At 43.5% G+C, this 21,378-nt stretch overlaps 1 protein-coding gene across 1 annotated transcript in view; it reads left to right on the forward strand.

Moving 5' to 3' along the window:
* Nucleotides 1–7,146: 7,146 nt before the first annotated feature.
* Nucleotides 7,147–21,378, forward strand: part of JAG2 (jagged 2) — a gene marked incomplete at its 5' end in the record, with an annotated part of 73,981 nt that continues 59,749 nt past the window's right edge. The window contains 3 exons of the mRNA XM_015414080.1: nucleotides 7,147–7,230; nucleotides 15,394–15,648; nucleotides 18,299–18,359. Coding sequence (XP_015269566.1) covers nucleotides 7,147–7,230; nucleotides 15,394–15,648; nucleotides 18,299–18,359 — 400 coding nt within the window. The remainder of the gene's footprint in view (nucleotides 7,231–15,393; nucleotides 15,649–18,298; nucleotides 18,360–21,378) is intronic.

Consider the following 21,378-nt stretch of genomic DNA (forward strand, 5'->3'; position numbering starts at 1 on the left):
ACACCAAGAATCCGTAATAGAATTTACAAGTGAGGGCCCTTGAGACTCGGAGAGAGAATCCCCCCACACTGGTCCTGGTGCTCCCCTGAAGCCGCTGCTGAGCCCTGCTGCCTTCCCTCCCTCTGCCATTCTCTGTGGCTCCCCCCCCCCCGCTGCACTTAGCAGCTTTCCTGGAGTTGCTCCAGTCAGGCCTCCTGAGGCCCCCCACACACACACTCTCAGCGACTTGCCCAGAGCTACTCCAGGAGGGCCCTTCTCCCTCCTGCTCTGCCAGCAGCTCTGAGGTGCTGTTGCCGCTGCAACCACCGAACCCCTCTTCAGCTGCTTCATGGTAAGTGCATTGCCTGCTCACGTGCAGACAACACTTTTTATTTTGGGGGGGGTATTTAAACCACCCAGTGTATTTTTTATAACTTTTCAGGTTTTCCTGCAAACTTGGATGACTCCCTAGGTTTACAGAAAAACCTGATTGGGGTAAGTGTGCCCCCATCTGCAGATTTAGTTATCCGCAGATAGGGGGCACACCTGGGAATTAGATATATTGATGAGATAAATTATTGCATCTGGGATAACAGCTAGATATAAAACCAGATTTTATTTTATTTTTTGCAACTAACAACAGCAAGAAGAAATTAACCCAGGAAACTTGTAAATGCTTTTGAAGTACTCGCAACAAATATGTGATGAACTTGGCTATGAAGGAGAGCTGTTATAAATTATCCTGAAAAGTTAAAAACATGGCATTTCTGGGAATTGTTCAAAATCTAATTCCTCAAGAGCTGACTTCTCATTATTAGCAATTATAACCTCATGCAAAGACCTTCTGCAGTCCAATCACATGTATGATAAGTAAAATTTTAAAGTTGTTTTATCAGTGGATCCTACAATCTCTCTTGAATGTGTTTCTTTTTCCTTATTTACGTTATTTGTTTTATTGTATTTGTAGCCTGCCTTTCTCGCAGTGAGTCAGTACAATTAATACTTTTCGGTGGCGGCTCCTACCTGGTGGAACAAGCTCCCGGAGGAGATCAGGGCCCTGCGGGACCTAGTACAGTTCCGCAGGGCCTGCAAGACGGAGCTCTTCCACCAGGCCTTCAACTAGGAGCCGCCCAACACCAACACCGCCCACCACTGATGTCACCAACTGTGTGGTGGTAGGTTGGCCCTTCAGGAGACCGAGATACAGCATTGTGGGAGGCCGAAATATTGTTAAAACAGGGCCCTAGTATTATTTCTGTTTACACACCATCTCTAATAGAATGAAAAATGAATATCTCACTACAAGCACTTTTTGGTATCAACTGTATCTAAGTTAATTGTATAACTGTTTTATTTTGTTTTTAATTGTTTTGGCACATGGTGCCGCTAATTGTGAGCTGCCCTGAGCCCGCTTGCGGGGAGGGCGGGATATAAATCCAATAAATAAATAAGTAAATAAAATGGGGCATTTAGTGTTGCTGGCTGCTAGTATGTTGATAGTAAAATGATGGCAATCCAAAGGTCTAACTAAGCTTAAACTTAAAGACAGGCTTGTGAAATTATGGGACCTAATAAAGATGAACTAAATGTCTTACTTGGATAAAGGAAGGATGGGAAAATACAGTAACTTTGGAAATTACTGGATATGGTTAATTATTGGGATTTAAAGCTCTTCAGCATTAATGGGAACTTATTTTACAAATTGTATAGTTGGATTTCTTTGGTTTCTTTATTTAACGGTTTGTAGTGGTAGTTCATATTTATAATTTTATCGACTTTTTTAGGATTGAGTTTTGGTTTCTGAAGTTCTAATTTGAACTTGAGGTGGTAGTTTATTGTGAAGTATATAATATTGAGAAGCTTCATATTAGTAATATTAACAGGCACTGTATATTCTTGCTGCTCTAAACTTTGATGAACCTGCGGAAGCCAGATTGCTGCAGTCTTCCACTGTTTTATGTAAGACATTTATAATAAGCGGAAGAGTTTTTTCCTGGATTTGGATCAGTCAGCTTGGGGGTATGTGAAGAATTGAGGCTAAAGGCCGTGGCTCAATGGTAGACCAGCTGCTTGGCATGCAGAATGTCCCAGGTTCAACCCCCAGCGTCTCCAGTTAAAGGATCTGACAGCAGGTGATATGAAAGACCTTTCTCTGCCTGAGACCCTGGAGAGCCGCTGCCAGTCTGAGTAGACAAGACTGACCTTGATGGACCCAGGGTCTGATTCAGTGTAAGGCGGCTTCATGCGTTCAGTAGTTTAAAAACTCTCCTACAGTGTTGTAAAGTGTCAAAATGGCTCCAGTGATCATACCATCAAACTTCAACTAAAACTGATTCCGTTCAGTGTGGTAAGATTATTTCAGTAGTTGATTCTTTTCACAGAAGGTATGCTTTTTCTTTGAATATGAGCATTGTTTATTATGGCAGGGCAAAATGTTTTTCAGGTCAATATCAAGGCCCCATGACATACCAAACTGTGTTTTAAGTTGCATGAGATTTTGTTTTGAAGGTATAACAGCTGTTTAATTCCCACAATCTAGTTATTTTTAATTCTGCAAATGGGGCTCTTTAATCCTTAAATGAATCTATTCAGCTGAGTTAAGTCAACAAACCATTATTGGGGTAATAAAGCCCCAAAATGGTTTGTCAGTTTGAGAAGTGCTTTCAAATTAAAAATTCTTTAAAAGTTTAAAAGGAACTCTAATTCATGTTAACTCTTTTTTCAAAGCAAATAATTGCTTGAAGTTCATCCTGTGTTCTCTCTTGGAACTGATTACTGTAGTCAGAAGTAGTAGAGCTCTGGGTACCTTTATAGCAGGAAGCTGAACTATTTAAAAACTCAGGCTGGGATCCGTTAACATTTCCTCTTTCACCAGTCTGGCATTACCTTCTCAGAATGGTTTCAGTAGGCAGTTCTGTTACTTTGAACCGATTCATGTATACTTCAAGGACATAATTTCATAAACTCTTGTGCTTACCATTCCTATAAAAAAGCAATGTGTTTAGAAAGTAATCTTAAATTATTTTTGTGCGGTAGTTAACACATTCTCAAACTCTAGCAGTCATATTTTTATTTTATTTTCATATGCATAAACCGATGACCTGAAATGGAGGGAAAGCCTGCCTTGGCAGGGAGGTGCGGGATATAAATTTAAAAAATAAATAAAGTGCTATAAAAGCTTCTTAAACTGAATGAACCGCTTTGGAAGCAGTTCTTTGTATCTTTTATGCTTCTGTGTAACAAACCTCCCAAGCAGGGCCTTATACGTCTCCATACATGAAAGATGCTGGTTCTCCCTGTGTCTGGAGCTTACACATCTTCCCATGCAAGAGATGTGCTTTCACTTCAAATCTCACAAAGATGTGTGAAAGCGAGAAACACTCCAAGGTTCAAAGCTGCTTAGAGTTTCGTTCCCATCTATTCTTTCTGTGCCAATTTACATAATGGTATACAAAGTCTTATCATGATGGTGTACAAAGTCTTATCATATATCACCAACTATTACCATTTTTATTCAGTGGAGGCTCCTCAAGAAGGGACCAATGTAAGTGCTTTTTTGTGTGGCTCAGTATCATCTTCACAACTACCCAGACATTTCTGATAACCCAGTCACACACCGTTTATAGTATGGAATAGACTTCAGAAATCCCAAATAGGTAACCTATGCTCAAGTGAATGCATGAGGTAGGAAAACTACTGCTCCCAAAGACTGCTCCCCTTTGTTTTGACAGATTGCTGGGTAGTCTTCTTTTCTGTAGGGTTGAAGCAGAGATCCTTCCTTTATAGCCCCCTAAAGAACCACCTCACTAAGTTACTGAATCACATTTCAAAATGTCTTCGGATATCTGGTTTGAGTTCGGCTTCCTAGTTTGCAAGATGTATTTTAAACTACAGACCAACATTAAGGATGCTTTTTAGACAAAGTCTGTTGTGAGTGACAGGCAAACCAAATCTCTCAATCAGCAGAATGAATGGCTGTACCTGTGCTGATAAGTGTAAGTGTGGTCCAGTAGTTGTGGTGCCCAGCAAACTTAGGTTAATGCCATCTAAATTGCTAATGGGTTGTCTCCAGCATGGTATATACCAAGTTACTTTGGGGGTTGTTAGTTGGAGAAGCTGTGTAGAGACTCCACTGGTGGACCTCCTGATGGCACCTGGTATTTTTGGCCACTGTGTGACAGAGAGTTGGACAGGATGGGCCTTTGGCCTGATCCAACATTGGCGTCTCTTACGTTCTTATGTTCCTTTTCTTAAACTTGTGTGCTTTTTGTCCTAACGTGAGGAAATGTCATAGAAACTAAGCACGCTTAGAGTTATTTTAGGTAGAACGTAACTGTGAGATATCCATGCATCTACTGTTTCATTTAAATGGGCCCTCAGCTACTAATGTTAGAGGACAGTAGCCCAGATCAATGATCCATCTAAGCTATGGAGTCTTGTGAGCTAATGGCGTTTAAGCTGTGAGCAAGCAGTTTGGCTACTGCATAAATTAGTTTGCTCTGGAGCCATCCTTCCTGAGCTCAGACAAAAATTGTGAGCCGGAGGCTAAAAAACTGTGAGCTAGCTATATCACTATACTAGACTTCAGTGAGTTCATTTCTCCGTCCTTGTTCTGCCAATCCCAACAGTGGTCGAATCTGCATTTGTCTTTTCCACTGGTGTCCCAGCCTTCTGACTCCGTCTTCAAAAAAGCTGTCTGCATTTGGTTTTGTTTTCACACCTTAACAGTGCTAGCATACGTTTGCACATCCACATATGTTTATCACCTTCTCATGGTGGCTCCACTGTCATTGCGCCTCCCCACTGCTTTAAAAGAATCTTCTCCAAACAATGTTTGGAGAAACGCCCTGAGGCCGTTCGCGGGGAGGGCGGGGTATAAATATAATAAAATAATAATAATAAAAATAATGTTCAAACAAGCATAGAGAAAGATGGTGTCACAGCAGCACGAAACTGATTTTAAAATGCAAATACCGATTTGACCAGTGACTGCTTGCCACCAGCAGGAGAAACACAGGTGTAGTCCTACCAACAAAAGGGCCTCTGTCTTCCAGTACTTTCATTCAGTGAATGATCCCTGACACTTTCCGAGCCGCTCCTCCAACTTATCCTGGACATAAATGGAAGGCTCAGAAGTCCAATTTTAAATACAGGCAAGAATTTCACCACCTTGTCTCTGTACCTTGGTGAGCATGGTGACAACTTTAGGCTATTTCATTTGGGGCAGAGTGACCACAGTAAAACATAAAAAGGGAACACAGATACAGGACATATGCAGTGATGCACAGGCAGACTTATAGCAGTTCTTCCTTTCCAGCACACAGCGCTTTCCTACTTATGGATTGGTTGCCCAAGTTCTTGCATAAGCAAGCACGCAGGGATGTTCTAGGCTGATCCTGCATGGAGCCGGAGGTTAGATGGTCTGTATGGCCCCTTCCAGCTCTGTGATTCTATGAATCTAAGTAGGTGTACAATAAAAAGTTGGCATAGCACAAGTGGCTACTCCAGTATTTTTCTTGCATTCTTCCGGCACAGGAGTCCCAGCACAAGTGGAACTTTTACACTGGATCCAACCCAGTTCCTAGGCCAACATATCTATTTATGATCATAAAATTAGAAGTGGGATATATGCAAGGCTACCAGATTTGGGATTTTTAGATTTTTGTGCTGATTTTGTCTAGGTTGGCACTTTTGGAGACCTGTTTCTCTGTTTCCAAGTTGGGTGAGAAGCCAAGAAACTGACCTAACCTCTGCACACACCCCCATCTGAATAGCACTCTCCTTGAACGCTTTCCATTCCAGTGCCCTTTTAATGCACATCAGAGTAGGTGCAACGTGCTGAGCTTTTGGATTCCAGAAGGCTCTTCGGAGCCTGTTGCAGACCTGATGGTCGTGATGCTGCAGGAGCAAAGCCCTTCTGTTCTTTTGGCTACTCATTATTAAGACTTTTATTTCCAGGCAGAGGAGAAACTAACTAGAGGAAACAACTCTGCAGCTGTTTACCCACCCAGGGGGCGGGATTTAATATAACCTTAGCAGAATGGGACTCCCCTCCCCCCAAATGTTCTATAAAAACATACCAGTGAAGATTAGGTGTCACTACTTGCATAGCAGCCCAGTTTAAACAAGGCACTTGTCATAGGTAGTATCATAAAGCTAAGGTCTTCTTCCCATCAGGCATAAAGTTTAGACCTGGTTGGACACTAATTTCTTGCCAAAGAAGAGTGTTAAGTTTCTGTTTATCACTGGCTACATCATGTTGGGAGAGAATAGTTGTGCAAATCTTTTTTGAGTGAGTGTGTGCATATGTGGTCATCCATCCCTTCTGCAGAGAGTCAAAGTGTTGTACAGGGTTTTCTCAGGCAGTGACCGGACCGAAACTTCCTTAGCTTCAGCAAGGTTTCTTCGTCATTTGGTTGGTCTTTTTAATAAGAAAGGGAATGGGGCTGCTTCAAATGTTAACTGTCAGTATGAGCTGGACTTAAATTTTGTACAAAAGTCCTTTAAGCTGTGTCTGGGTCAGTGCGTACAGAAACAAATTCTATCCTCGTTTGGAATTTAAAAGCTTGAAGATTTCCTCTATTCAGCCCCCTCCTTAAATGTGTCATAACAGTTCATTTTTGTTGCTTTAAAGGGATTATAGGAAACATAAGCGAAATATTAGAGGATTACATTTTAAACTGTTTTTCTTTTTAATATTGTTGTTATTAAGACCGATTTCACACAAGAGCTGTGCCGTGGTCGTGCCTCCCTTTGCCCCGCTTCTATTGGTCAATTTCCCACTTGAAGCCGTGTGGCCGCATTTTGACCTGCAGCTTCACCCGATTTCCCCCGTGGTTTCGTGATCCTCAAAAAACAGCATCACGAAACCGCGGGGAAAATCGGGTGAAGCCACAGGTCAAAATGTGGCCACACAGCTTCGAGTGGGAAATTGACCAATAGAAGATGGGCAGAGGGAGGCGCAACCGCGGCGCAGCTCTTGTGTGAAATCAGTCTTAAGTGTCTGATGTCATTTTAACCCATAGTGATTAGGCTTCAGAAACTAGTCTGGCAAAGTTTGACAGTTATTGCACAAATCAACATAGCCATATTTCAGACCAAGGGATATATATACCAGATTAGAAATGTGGTGTTTTCAGGACTGTAATTTTCCTTGTTCCTCCCCAGTAATTGATTTAATATGTTTTTCATTCCAGAGAGCGTTCACGTTAATAATCGAAGCCTGGGATTTGGATAATGAGACTAAAGCTGGTGAGTATATCTTTAAAGAATTTGAACATTGTGAAATTGAAAATATGGGGGGGAGGGATGCCGCTATGAATTAAGTTTGCCCCCCCCCATTGAATATATCCAGATACCCCAGTTTAATTCAAACGGCATGTTCTCCCGTTCTCAGACAACAGCTGCTGTTGTCGTTAGGCTTGCCATTTTGCCCCACCCCTGAGAAATTGAGGATCAGGAGAAAAAATGCTCTGGGAATTTCTTCATGTCTCCGTGATCTGTACCCCAGGAGATTCCTAGATTGTCATGCAGAAGTGCCATCTTGCCTTCCCCGGGTACCACCCTCAAAATCTTCTAGTATGTGCCAAGCCATTGCTGGCAACCTTAGTTGATGACAGTACCGAGTCAACAACTTTGTATATTGTTCTGACAAATCAGCTTATGTGTAGTTAATTAGAGACACGGCTAAAAGTAGTGGTTGCTTTGAAGATTAAGTGCTGTTTAATACTGGCTACTTTGTTTCCTATATCTCTGCATCTGTATCATCAGTGTAGAGCTCAGGTATGCATTGTGAATAAGAAAACCCCGCACATTGAAAATATTTAAATCACATTATTTACATATTTAGAACACTTTTAACCTACTTCTTAGGGCACTAGAGTTGACATGGGTTATAATAAACTTTCTCTTGCATGGAGTGGGAAGCGTTTGGCTTTTCTTAGCTGCGCAAGTGTCCATCCTTATTTGTCAAGGCAAGTTATGTTGTATAAAAAAGTCTATGCACATTTCCTGTTTTCAGAAATTCATAACAGCACTAAGGCTGATTTACAAAAAGACATTGCACTTTTGATAGTCGTTCACTTGCGTCCTTTGATGCCCACAGATCATCTGTCCTAATGCAGCTTCCTTATTCTGCTCATGGTAGAGTTGAACTTAGAATTAATTTTGAACAACGTAGCTTGTGTTAAATAAGCCAATCTTGACTCATCATATAGTTTGCACTCATGTAGAATGAACAGCTGAACCAAAAGAATGTGGATTTGCTTGGATTTTTTTGTACGTGGTTGACATTAAACTGAAACCCATTTTACTTTTTAAACACTTTGTTGCTGGTTGTGGTAAGAATTTTTTTGGTATCTGGAAATAGTCAAAGGAACTTGTACCTCGTCCAGTAGCCCGGCTTTTACACTAAACTCTCAACATGTCTAACAAGCATTGCACACAAAATGAAATTCTTTCAGCAGGTTTTTCTTCATCCCGGTGCTAGCTTGTGTGTTTTGATGTTTCTCGGTCAGGGCTATTTTTGGGCAGGAACGCACAGGAACGGAGTTCCGTCTGGCTCCTGAGTTGGCCACGCCCAGCAGGAACTCATTCGCATAATAGGCCACACCCGAAAGCAGAAACTCATTAGGATTGGCTACATTAGGGGTGTGTGGCCTAACATGCAAAGGAGTTCCTGCTACAAAAAAAGCCCTGGGTTTTGACAACAAACAAGGTAAACAGAATAAGAAGGGAAAGGTGGGTGTCGCTGGATGACCACACTTCTGGTAACATGGGGGTGTGGCCTAATGTGCTAATGAGTGGTGCTGTCAGGGTGTGGCCTAATATGCTAATTAGTTTTGTTGTTGGGTGTGGCCTATTATGCTAATGAGTTCCTGCTGGGTTTTTTCTACAAAAAGAGCCCTGTATAATCTCAGTTATTATCCAATTCTATAGAATACATAAAGTGAAAAAGCTAGCTAATGCAGCATTCAGCCGCATTTTTAGGCCATAGTACATTAAACTTATTAGCAAGATAATACAAAAGAAGTTGGATGCCCATCTGGATGGGATCGTGCGTCATCTGCATGTGGATCCCATTAAAAGCAACATAGTGCAGGGAGAAGCACCTGCACTGTGGTTCCCAGTCAAGCAGCTGATACATGTGTAGACTTGCTTGTGCCCTCAGATTACCTTGACTCTGACAGCACAAATGATTAATTTGCTTCCCTGTTCGGGGACCCCCTTTGGGCACTTGTGGGTAGTGGCTTGTTAATGTTAAGCATCAGTTTAAGCAAACCCACTATGCTAAATTGGACCATTGTTTAACTCTGATTGGCAGGAGCTCTTAGGTCTCTGAGAGAAGTCTTTCACTTCACCTACCTCTTGATCTTTTCATATCAGGACTGCTTTGGGAGAGGAACTTAATCTTTCTGTCCGTCCATCGTTTTGCTATTCAAAAAAGGCCCTACATGGTAGTAGTGTCGCTTTTAAAGTCTAAAGGAAATCCCTGGTATTTCCAACCGTTTCATTTACCCCTAAACATAAGCATTTTTGGATTTCTGCAGGTCCAGCTCCCTGAAAAGTTTTATACTCGTATTGCTTGCTTGAAGCTGTCTTCCATTCAGTTGCCAAGGTATAGGAGGCCCTCCCTGTTTAGACTAGGGACCAAACTAGATGAAGTGCTGGAGATCCATGATTTGGTCTCCAGAGTCTTTTCTAGTTTGCCCCTAGGGTGGTTGAATTACCATACATCATCCAGTCTGCAAAGAAAGAACTCTACTCCCCTTGCTTCTTCAATGGCAGTTTGGAAGAAAGGTGTTGGCTCTCAAACCATAGTGGCAAGCATCTGTAGGTTGAACTATGCATGATATGGGACTTTCTGTGGTCAGAGCCGCCAGCTTTTTAAATGTGTAATCCAGGCACTAGGGATCTAAATCTGAAGAACTGGTGCAAGGAGAAAGGTTAGGTACCCCCTCTACTCTGCCTAAATGAATCCCCCCCCCAATACACACAATTTCCTGTTAGTGCCACTAATAGGTGTACAGTGGAGTGGATCCTATCTGTAGCCTACTCTACTGAGCAAAGGGTTTTTTAAATTTTTCATATATATGTGTGCGCGCACCTGGAAGTCATGGCGACCTCTGGTGACTGACCCCTACTTGGGGGCCTGAAGGTTATTCAAAGAGGTGGCTGAGTAAAGCCTCCTCCCACCTCTGGTATTCCAAGGAGGTCTCCCATCCAAGTGCTTGCCAAAGTCGACCCTCCTTGGCTTTTGAGATCTGACAAGATCAGACTTGCCTGGGCTATCCAGGTCAGGGCTCTGAGCAAAGTTTATGAATGTGTGTATTTATTAAAGTATTTACACCTTCCTGTTTGGTGCAGGTCTGAAACCTCCCTCAAACTTATTTATTTATTTATTTCACTTTTACCTTGCCCCTCCCCACCAGGCAGGCTCAGGGCGGCTTCCAAAAACTGTCAAGCAGTATACATACACAATAAAATATAAATACAAGGCGTCAGTTAAAACTGATAAAACGGTATGCGGATACTGACAAAATAGAAAACCATGTATGTAATCTTATTACATGGGCCAACAACTAATGAGGATAAATTAATAACCAAATGTACAATGTGTGTTTATAAATAAGTTGAAGAAGAGAGAAGAAGAGGAGATTGGATTTACACCCCACCCTTCACTCGGAGTCACAGAGTGGCTTAAGGAATCTTCCTTCACCTTAGGTGGCTCTTCCTCTAATGGAACAGCTGCTTAATATGGAGGAAGGCTTCCTGTGGATGGCTGGATCCCCGCCAGTGTCTACACTTGTATTTTTCCTTGTGAGGGTTACAGTGGCTGCATGGTAGTCATGGTGTCTATACAGAAATGATATGTGGGGAAGTTAGGGTTGCCAGGCCAGCTCCAGGTTCTGGAATACCTGGAGATTTGGGGGGGGGGATAGTGGGGCATAAGGCCATAGAGTCCACCCTCCAAAGCAGCCATTTTCTCTGGGGGAGCCGATATCCATTGTCTGGAGATCATCTACGATTCCAGGAGGTCCCCAGGCTCGACCAGGAGGTTAGCAGGACAAAGTGAGAACACGATATACAGATGCTGACAAAATAGAAAACCATGTATGTAATCTTATTACATGGGCCGACAACTAATGAGGATAAATTAATAACCAAATGTACAATGTGTGTTTATAAATAAGTTGAAGAAGATAGAAGAAGAGGAGATTGGACTTACACCCCACCCTTCACTCGGAGTCTCAGAGTGGCTTACCAATTCCTTTCCCTTCCCCTCCCCACAACAGACAGCCTGTGAGGTAGGCGGGGCTGAGAGAGCTCTTGAGAGAACCGTCCTTGAGAGAACAGCTCTGACAGAACTATGGCTTGCCCAAGGTCATCCAGCAGCTGCAAGTGAAGGAGTGGAGAATCAAACCCGGTTCTCCCAGTTTAGAGTCCATGCAGTTTCACGGCTCCACTTATCAGCAATATTTTCAAAAAGACACTTGACATTTTCAGTGAGTTATCTACTACGACTCCAAGATCTCTCCCTTGGTCAGTCTCTGCCAGTTCAGACCCCATCAACGTGTATTTATAGTTAGGATTTTTGGCTCCAATGTGCATCACTTTGCACTTGGCCACATTGAACCCCATTTGCCACGTTGACGCCCACTCACCCATCCTCGACAGATCCCTTTGGAGTGCCTCACAATCCTCCCTGGTTGTCACCACCCTGAACAACTTCGTGTCATCTGCAAATTTAGCCACTTCACTGCTTACTCCCAACTCCAAATCATTAATAAACAAGTTAAAAAGCATCGGGCTGAGTACTGATCCCTGTGGTACCCCACTGCTTACCACCCTCCACTGAGAAAATTACCCACTAAAAAAAATAGCCAGTTTTTGATCCATAAAAGGACTTGTCCTTTTATCCCATGATTTTTGAGCTTACTTAGGAGACTTTGATGAGGAACTTTATTAAAAGCTTTCTGGAAGTCCAGGTAAACATCTATTGGGTCCCCCTTGTCCACATGTTTTTTCACTCCCTCAAAGAACACTAACAGGTTAGTGAGACAAGATCTTCCCTTAAAGAACCCATGCTGAGTCTTCCTCAGTAGTTTTTGTTCATCTATGTGCCTATTAATTCTTTCCTTAATAATAGTTTCCACCAACTTACCTGGTATCAAAGTCAGACTGCCTGGCCTGTAATTTCCCTGATCTCCTCTGGAACCCTTTTTAAAGATGGGAGTGACATTAGCTACCTTCCAGTCCTCAGGAATGGAGGCAGATTTTAATGAAAGATTACATATTTTTGTCAGGAGATCCACAAGTTCACATCTGAGTTCTTTCAGAACTCTCGGATGTATGCCATCCGGGCCTGGTGATTTTTCAGTTTTTAAGTTGTCTATCAGTCATAGGACCTCCTCTCTCGTCACCTCAATCTGACTCAGGTCTCTCAACACCGCTCCCGAAATCAGTGGTTCTGGATTGGGCAAGCACTTCTCACTTGAGGGCTATATCTGAAAGAACTGTGGCTGATCGCTGTGGAGTGCTGCTGGGTTGAGAGGAGCTGTTCCACCTTTTAAATAAACTTTGTGGGAACATGGCAAGTTTAAGCTAGCTTCCTATCAAGTTAGGACTGCGTTTTGTAACTAAAGCAATCTTATTTACAAACTAAAGACTCCTATTTGGAAGTTTGAAGTGGTGTGTGACTGCTACTGAGAATGTTATTGATTTGGATTCAGGAATCGTCTCTTCTTTCGTCCATTGCACAGTCTTGGGATTTACTAATGAATAACGATTTTACAAAACGCTGAGGAACATTTTCTATGGACTGCTTTTGAAAATGTTGCTGGTGGTTGAGCTGGTTTCTATGGATTGTTTTTGAAAATACCGCTGATAAGTGGAGCCATGAAATATCTTTCTCTGCTTATTTATAAACACACATTGTACATTTGGTTATTAATTTATCTTAGTTGTTGGCACATGCAATAAGATTGCACACACGGTTTTCTGTTTTCCCACCAGGAGGTTGGCAACCATAGGGGGAAATGTTAGATAACCTACCCTGCACCGACCAGATTCTAAGTCCTGGTGCCTGGTTTAAACTAAAACACAGAAGTAGAGAGAGCCAATCCTGAGAATTCTATATTACGCTCCTTGCTTAACTCTCTCTGTGTTTATAAGCTGTTCTTTGACAATCCTTTCAGGGCTCTTTTTCTGGAAAGAGAGGTGCCGGAACGCTCAAGGGGGAAATGAAGTTTTCAGTCTGTATACTTGGAAACTCACGAACTTTTAAACATTTTTAAAAGAATTTTGTTGAAGAGGTTCTGGAACTCCATTCCGGTGCATTCCCCCAGAAAAAAAACCCTGCTTCTGAGCAAAGAGGCATCGCTAGGTTACAAAAACGACTTGGAGTACCTTTGAGAACGGATGGGGCTATTACTTCCCACTGTTTCCCTATAGCATTTGGAGTCCGCATTCCATTGGGCTGTGCCTGATGCTGTTTGGGGGTGTGTCTTTTTTTGGAAATTCTAGTATTTGCCCTTATACTTACATTTGGAATGCAGTTTGTTTATTTCTTAATGTCTTAAGAAGACCAGTGTTCAAAGATGGAGTTTCTGGTTCTTTCGAAACCTGTAGTTGAAGGTTTGTGTACAGAATTCCCTCTGTGCTAATATAAAAGTATAGAGTTGTGCACATATAGGTGACGTATCAGCCTCTGTCGTGCTTATGCAAGACCGTGTGCTGGTTGGCAAGGATGCTGTCTTTCTGCCCCACATACAAAAGGCTAATTCTAGCTTCCCTTCTCTGCTAGCACAGGTGCTGGGTGGGCTGAAGGGCAAAATGCCAGTGCAACAAGAGAAGGTCAGTCTGAATTAACCCCTTCTGTACTGCTGTAGGCAGGAATCCTGCAGCTTGTTACTCAGACATGCTTGTCTGTCTCCAGAGAGACTTAGCGGAGATCTCGTCTCTCTGTGTGTGACCCTCTACAGTCTCTTTTCTCAACTGCATACTTGAACGCTGGCCCTTTGTAATGAACAACATACCTCTCCATGAGTAATGGGAGAGAACCAGTCCCCCCTCCCTTACCCCAACAATCTAAAATAGTTTGAGATGAAATTTGAGTTCAGCCACTCTAGCAGAGCCTCGCTGTCCATTCTTAAGTGGGTGTACTTCTGAAAGGCTGGTTCCATTAGCGGGCCAACTTATTCATGACTTTTGTATCTTCCATAATGGTGAGTAAACCCCAGAGGGCCTCAAATGTAAAACACTGTTGTTATGGTAACCAAAGTTGAAATCTAATAGGACATTGCTGCTGCTTTGGGGTTCATGTTCAGTGTTGGACTGAACCACAGTAGAACTTTACAAAGCAGAAGACAACTCTTGCACGTACCAGTCAGCAAACGTCTCAACCTGGATGGCCCAGGCTAGGCCATTCTCGTCAGATCTCGGAAGGCAACCAGGGTCAGCCCTGGTTAGTACCAGATGGGAGACTACTAAGGAAGTATGGGGTTGCTACACACAGGCAGGCCATGGCAAGCCACCGCTGTTCGCCTCTTGCCCTGAAAACCCTGTGGGATCGCCATAAGTCAGCAATGACTTGACAACACTTTCTACCACCGGTCAAATAAACTCCATCGCATCCTTTTCATCTCGCTTAATAGCCCCTGTAGCAGCAAACTGTCAACATGATAAAATTCCTACAATAACCCAATGGCGAGCTAAAATATGGGATATGGTTGTCTCCGACAAAATTGCAATGCATCTTATATCGCAAGACAACCCTAATATTGAAAACAGCTTTATGGAAAAATGGTTCGTTTTCTTTGAATATATTGCAAACTGTCAACCACAGACTTTCAATCTACCGCAGAAATACAAGGACTTTGCTTTTTATTAGCACAACGTTGATTGTATATAAGTTTTTAATGGTTTAAATTTAACTTAAATTGTTTTTGTAAAGGTTGGAAATAGTTTATTTTTATGTTTTATATTTATATATAAAAATTAATTAAAAAGTCATTTGCAACATGATTGATATTGGTTTGTCACTATTTTACACTCTGGTTGACAACGGTATCACCATTTGAAATTATCATTTGCCAGTGCAGCAATGTGTCTTGTGCTGGCTCTCTTGTCCCTAATGGGGTGGATCCTACCACTCCACTGAGCAAAGTTTGCTTATTTTTATTGATACATTAAAATAGTTGTACCCTGCCTTTCCTTTTGACTCAAGCATGAAGCCTTTCTCTGATCTAAGGAGCTTTCCCCTCCCAACTTAAGTGGCTCTTCTGTTGGAGGAAGACTCCTTAGTTAGAGGGATTCTACTTGGAGGATGGTTGGATCCCACCCTACTGTCTTGTCTTTGTGTGTGAGACAGATGGCATGCATTACTCTATGGTCTTCTTATTTTCTTTCTTTAAGATGAAGGTGAATTCATTGATCGAGTGTCATACGCCGGCATGATCAACCCAGAGGATCGATGGCAGACGCAGAAGCTCAATGGCCACGTTGCTCATTTTGAAGTCCAAATCAGAGTGAAATGTGATGAAAACTACTATGGCCCGCAGTGCAATAAATTCTGTGGCCCTCGCGATGACTTCGTGGGCCACTACACATGTGACCAAAATGGAAACAAAGCTTGTATGGAAGGCTGGATGGGTAAAGACTGCAAACAAGGTACCACAGTTCTCAGTTTCAGACCTTGGAATACTGTGCTCGAATCTGGAATGGGAGGTGCTTTGTTCGTCATGGTCATATTTAAGAGCTGATTACCCTGCACGATGCATCCGATGCCTGCTGGGTCTGGGTCTACAATAGGACTTGCAGTCAGGTGTACATCAGTGGAAACCCACCTTGAGAATTTCTCATTTGTTCAGTGCTGTGAGGGAGCGCTACCGAGGGGGGGGGGGAGACCTTCTGGTTTCCCTTCCATCCCACCTTCACCAACAGAAAGGGTTAGGGTTTTCTTTTCTCTGGCTTCATATGTCCTTGCTAGGGCATGTGTGAAGCCTGAGAAAAGGAGCAAAAAGCACCCCCTCCGCCCTTTCCGCTGGCAAAAGTGGAGTGAGAGAAGAAACAGAAGCTCCTTCTTCCCCACTTGTAGTGCTGAGCAGATGAGTGCTTTCAGGCAAGTTCCCCTCAATTTACAGCTGATTTGTGAGTCTGGCCATTGCAGCCATGATCCCTCACATGTCAGGTCAAGTGTATTGTGTCGTTTGGCCCTGAGCCTGCAAGCCTTTGCAAGCTAATGACCTACTACTGATGTATGGCTCCCCCAAAGGGGAGGTTTTGACTTTTTCATATTTCTGTATGGAACAAAGTTTGAGTCTACTGGCACCCTTAAGACCAACAAAGTTTAATTCTGGGTATAAGTTTTCACATGCATGCACTCTTTCTCAGATTCTTCAGAATTAAACTTTGTTGGTCTTAAAAGTGCCACGGGACTCAGACTTCGTTCTGTTGCTTCCGACCATCAGGGCTACCCACCCAAATCTATATTTCTGTATGGTTTCTTATACTGAAGTGGCCTTCATTGTGTAGGAAAGGAGACTCAAGGCTGTTTCCATGATACCATTTTTAAAAAACCTTTGGTGTTGACAGATCCTGCTTTCATTGAGCTCAGAACTCCATTTGCCCCAGCTCTCCAGTTACGACCATGCAATTTTTCACACACACTTGAAGGATGAGCTGAGAGTATGCTGTTTATCCAGGGGCATCCTTCCTTTCAAGTTGCTTCAACTTGATTAACTTAATCATCAAGTGAATGGGTTGTGTTGCTTTAGAGACTTAATCTTGGTCATCACGAATATGTTCAAGGAACAGTATTTAAAAGTGTTTGGTATAAATTTTGGAGAACTGAATACTGTGAGCCTTGCGAATCGCTGAGCAACATCTGTTGGTTATCCCTGGCCCAAAGGACGTCCGTCTAGCCTCAACCAGGGCCAAGGCCTTCTTGGTCCTGGCCTCTACCTAGTGGAACAAGCTCCCACTTGAGATCAGGCCCCTGTGCCACCTATTACAGTTCCTCAGGACCTGCAAAACGGAGCTGTTCCGCCATGCCTTTGGTTGAGGTGATGGAGGTCATTTGGAATACTGTGTGCAGTTCTGGTCACCACACCTTAAAAAGGATATTATAGCTTTGGAAAAAGTGCAGAAAAGGGCAACTCGAATGATAAAGGGGTTGGAACACTTTCCCTATGAGGAAAGGTTAAAGCGCTTGGGGCTCTCTAGCTTGGAGAAACGACGACTGAGGGGTGACATGATTGAGGTTTATAAGATTATGCATGGGAAAGAGCAGGTAGAGAAAGAGGTACTTTTCTCCCTTTCTCACAATATAAGAACTCGTGGGCACTCAATGAAATTGCTGAGCGGTTGGGTTAGAACGGATAAAAGGAAGTACTTCTTCACCCAAACACATGGAATTCACTGCCACAGGAGGTGGCAGCGGCTACAAGCATGGACGGCTTCAAAAGGGAATTAGATAAGCATATGGAGCAGAGGTCCATCAGTAGCTATTAGCCACAAGGTATAGATAGGGGCTCTGGGGCAAGTGATGCTCTGTCTTCTTGGTGCTTGGGGGGGGGGCAACAGTGGGAGGGCTTCTAATGTCCTGGCGCCACTGATGGACCTCCTGATGGCACCTGGTATTTTTGGCCACTGTGTGACAGAGTGTTGGACTGGATGGGCCTTTGGCCTGATCCAACATTGGCGTCTCTTATGTTCTTATGACATCCAGTCACATGGCCTCCCCTGCAATGTGGTCCTTGGGAAAACTGCTATGATTGCCATCTATCCATCTAATGGAGCCAACAGATAAATTGTCGCCATTTTAAGCTAATTTTAATCATTTTTAATTTGCTGCTGAATTTTGTTGATTATATTCGAAATTAAATTTTCATGGTTACCCGCCCTGAGCCCGCAATGCGGGAATGGGCAGGATATAAATATGATAAATAAATATCTTGGATTAGAAAGTGCTCCTAGCAATGTATTTGAAATTAACATAAGGGCAGCTGTGGACCTGTTGTTATTGTAGAGCATCAGGAAACATGAGCGTCTTGTGTTTCTTCTTCCTCTGCACCTCTGTGTTGTCTGAAATACAATTCTTACGACTTCCCCTGCCTGGTGAAAATCTCTGTCTAGTTTTCGTACTGCAGATTGGTATAATCTGAATGTGTTGAGAATGGAGTCAAAATTGCTTGATCAGTATGTCATTGGAAAGACATTGCTAAACATGAAAGTGAACAATGGGGGAAATGACTTATTTGCAAGGCTGATTCTTTCCTGAGTGCTGGCACTAACCGATTAACTTTTTTTCTCTTCACAGCTGTTTGTAAACAAGGATGTAATTTAATCCGTGGGGGCTGCTCTGTACCTGGGGAGTGCAAGTAAGTATATATATGTAGATTTGGATATTTTCCCCCAAAATACTTGCTTTTGTATAGTAGGGATCCATTTCATGTTCCTGTGGAAAAGAACTAAAGATCAAGCACACCTATTTCCTTCCCTTAAAAAGTTTTGTGTCGGAGTATTTGTTTGAGGGGTCTCAGTCTCCTATCTTGCTTGTTTCCAAAAGTTTCTGTTGTTTTTTAGAACAGGCTTGTAGTGTTCACAACTTTGATATCTAAGACATGGCGTAAACTGTTAGAGGGATAGCACCTTGCTCATGTACGCTTTTGTCTAGCAGCACCAAAGGCGAGTAAAACTAATGGAGAAATGGTGAGATTGATTGCTCCCATTGCCCCCTGTAAAGGAATAGGCTTGTAGTGTTCAGAACTCTGATATCTAAGACATGGTAAACAGAGGGATAACACCTTGCTCATGTACGCATTTGTCTAGCAGCACCAAAGGCCTCTTGAGTAAAACTGATGGAGAAATCGTAAGATTGATTGCTCCCATTGCCCCCTGTAAAGCTGTTTTAGGCTGGGTCAAGCCATTGGTCCATAGCCTGGAACTGTCGACTAATTATCAATGGCTGCTTTTAGCTGGATTGTCCACAGACTGAACCTTCCGCTCACAAAAGCCTGTTCTGCCATAGAGTTATGACTCCTCCCCTTCTTAGTCAGCATTCTGGCCGTGTCTTGTCAGCAGCTGGAATTTTCGAATGTATTCTATATTGCAGGATATCTTAACCTTCCTTGTCCTTGTAAAATGAGACACTTAATCACTTGCATTAAAGCGGTAGTCTGGTTTTTATGAGTGAACGTTGGTCTAAAATATCGAGTGTCCCATGTAATGCTATACAAATCCAATGCATTTCCTGACAGGACACAAACCTCCATGATCTCCTAAAGCAGAGGTGTCTCTTTTCAGACAAACAGTAGGCACACTGTGAACATACGAAGCTGTCTTATACTGATTCAGACTCTTGGTCCATCAAAGCCGGTAATGTCTGCTCAGGCTGGCAGTGGCTCTCCAGGTGTAATGCTATACAAATCCAGTGCATTTCCTGACAGGACACAAACCCCCATGATCTAAAGCAGAGGTGGCTCTTTTCAGACAAACAGTAGGCGCACTGTGAACGTACGAAGCTGCCTTATACTGATTCAGACTCTTGGTCCATCAAAGCCAGTAATGTCTGCTCAGACTGGCAGTGGCTCTCCAGGGTCTCAGGCAGAGGCCTTTCCCATCGCCTCCTGCCAGATCTTTTAACTGGAGATACCGGAGATTGAACCTGGGACCTTCCGCATGCGTAGGATATGCTCTACTACTGAGCCACGGCCCCTGCCCTAAATTGGAGGAACTTCTATCTATCATTAAAAACATTCTTAGACTATACTGGGACTTCATAAACGTTGATTTGAGAGCAGACACATCCAATGAAATTAGTGTGCTGAGGGCTAAAAAAGTGTGCACTAGTGCATGCTAGCGCAGCTTAGAGGGAACATATAGAAATGCTGTGGCAGGAGCCTTCTGTGTGGAAAGTTCCATCAAGTCAGCACCAACTTGTGGCGACCCCATAGGGCTTGCAAGGCATGAGGCAAACAGAGGTGGTTTGCCATTGCCTGCCTCTGCATACCAACCTTGGACTTCCTTGATGGTCTCCCATCCAAGTATTAATCAAAGCTGACCTTGCTTACATTGTTCTAAACCTTGACTTAACTTTTGCAGCCGTATCTCTCAATACCTAGGAATTAGTGGTTGTGAATGGCTGAAGTCCCTTGTACTTGCTGACCGCATTGCCCAGTGATGTAGAAGGCATGGGGCTGGCCAGGGAAGTGTCTTGAATGAGAGAAAACATACAAATCTGAATTTTGAATAGGGAAGATCACAAAATACAATTGCACCAGATTCTGTCATCCAATCAGACTCCCCACCCACCCCCCGGGCTCTTCCTTGGAGTGAATTGTGATCTGTGGGATTTCTAATGAGTGGCGTGAACGTCAAATTAAATTTTCCAACCACTCCCCCCCCCCAATGCCCACCTTTTCCACCAGCAGTGGATATTGTTGGGGGGAAATGCCCTTAACTGTGGGAGTGCATTTCTGCATCCACAACTATTGCTCTGTTTCACTGGAGACTTGTGCTTGAATGTGCAAACTTGCACACCAGTGTTCCCTCTAAGCTGTGCTAGCATGCACTGGTGCACACTTTTTTAGCCCTCAGCACACTTATTTCTGAGTCAGCCAGGCTCCACATGAAGGTCGGGGCACAGCCTGCCTGGCTTGACGTTATCACTCCCCACCTTAAAGCCACCTGGCTCCTCCTCCTCCTGCTGTCCTGCCTTCTCCCAATGCCCTTTACAGACGCTCCCTGCGTGGCTTCTTCGCTCGCTGGCTGGGGCGCTTGGCTGCGGCTGCAAGACCCAGGTAAGAGTGAGAGAGAGAGAGCCAGGCCTGTAGCCATGGGTGGCTGACTGACAAGGGCGATGGTGCACCCAAAATGTGCCCTGCCCCACCAATCAGCTTTTCTCCTGCTGTAGAAGGAGCCAGCCACTGGCCCTAGGAGTTGGAGAACCCATCTGTGTCCACCTGGGATGGACTGTCTGGGTAAGAAAAGCCCTGCACGTGACGGCAAAAAGTGCCCCGTGGCTTGCTGTGTGGTGGTCTCATCCGCCCCTCACCTCTCCCCTCATCCCGGTGCCTTCAGGCTCTTCCACATTCCCGCCTGTTTTGATTCTCTCCGTCTTCCCTAAATGGACACGATGCGCTTTCTTATTTTCTTTTCAACCCACGGAGTAACTGCCCTTTCTTGGCTTTCTTACTTTCTTCTCCTGTTTTCTCTCTCTCTCTCTTAAAAAATTCTGTCTTCATCTGCGTTTGTCTTATTTCCTTTTGGCACTCCTTGTGCCTTTTAAAAAAGCTGCCCTTTTTTTCTTTAACTGCCTTCCTCCAACATCATCGCTTCTACCATGCAGTGTGTGTTTTTACGCCAGGTGCTGTCCCCCCCCCCCCCCCGCGGCCCCCT

This window comes from Gekko japonicus, unplaced genomic scaffold (assembly GCF_001447785.1).
Source record: "Gekko japonicus isolate JY-2015 unplaced genomic scaffold, Gekko_japonicus_V1.1 scaffold3578, whole genome shotgun sequence".
NCBI lineage: Eukaryota > Metazoa > Chordata > Lepidosauria > Squamata > Gekkonidae > Gekko > Gekko japonicus.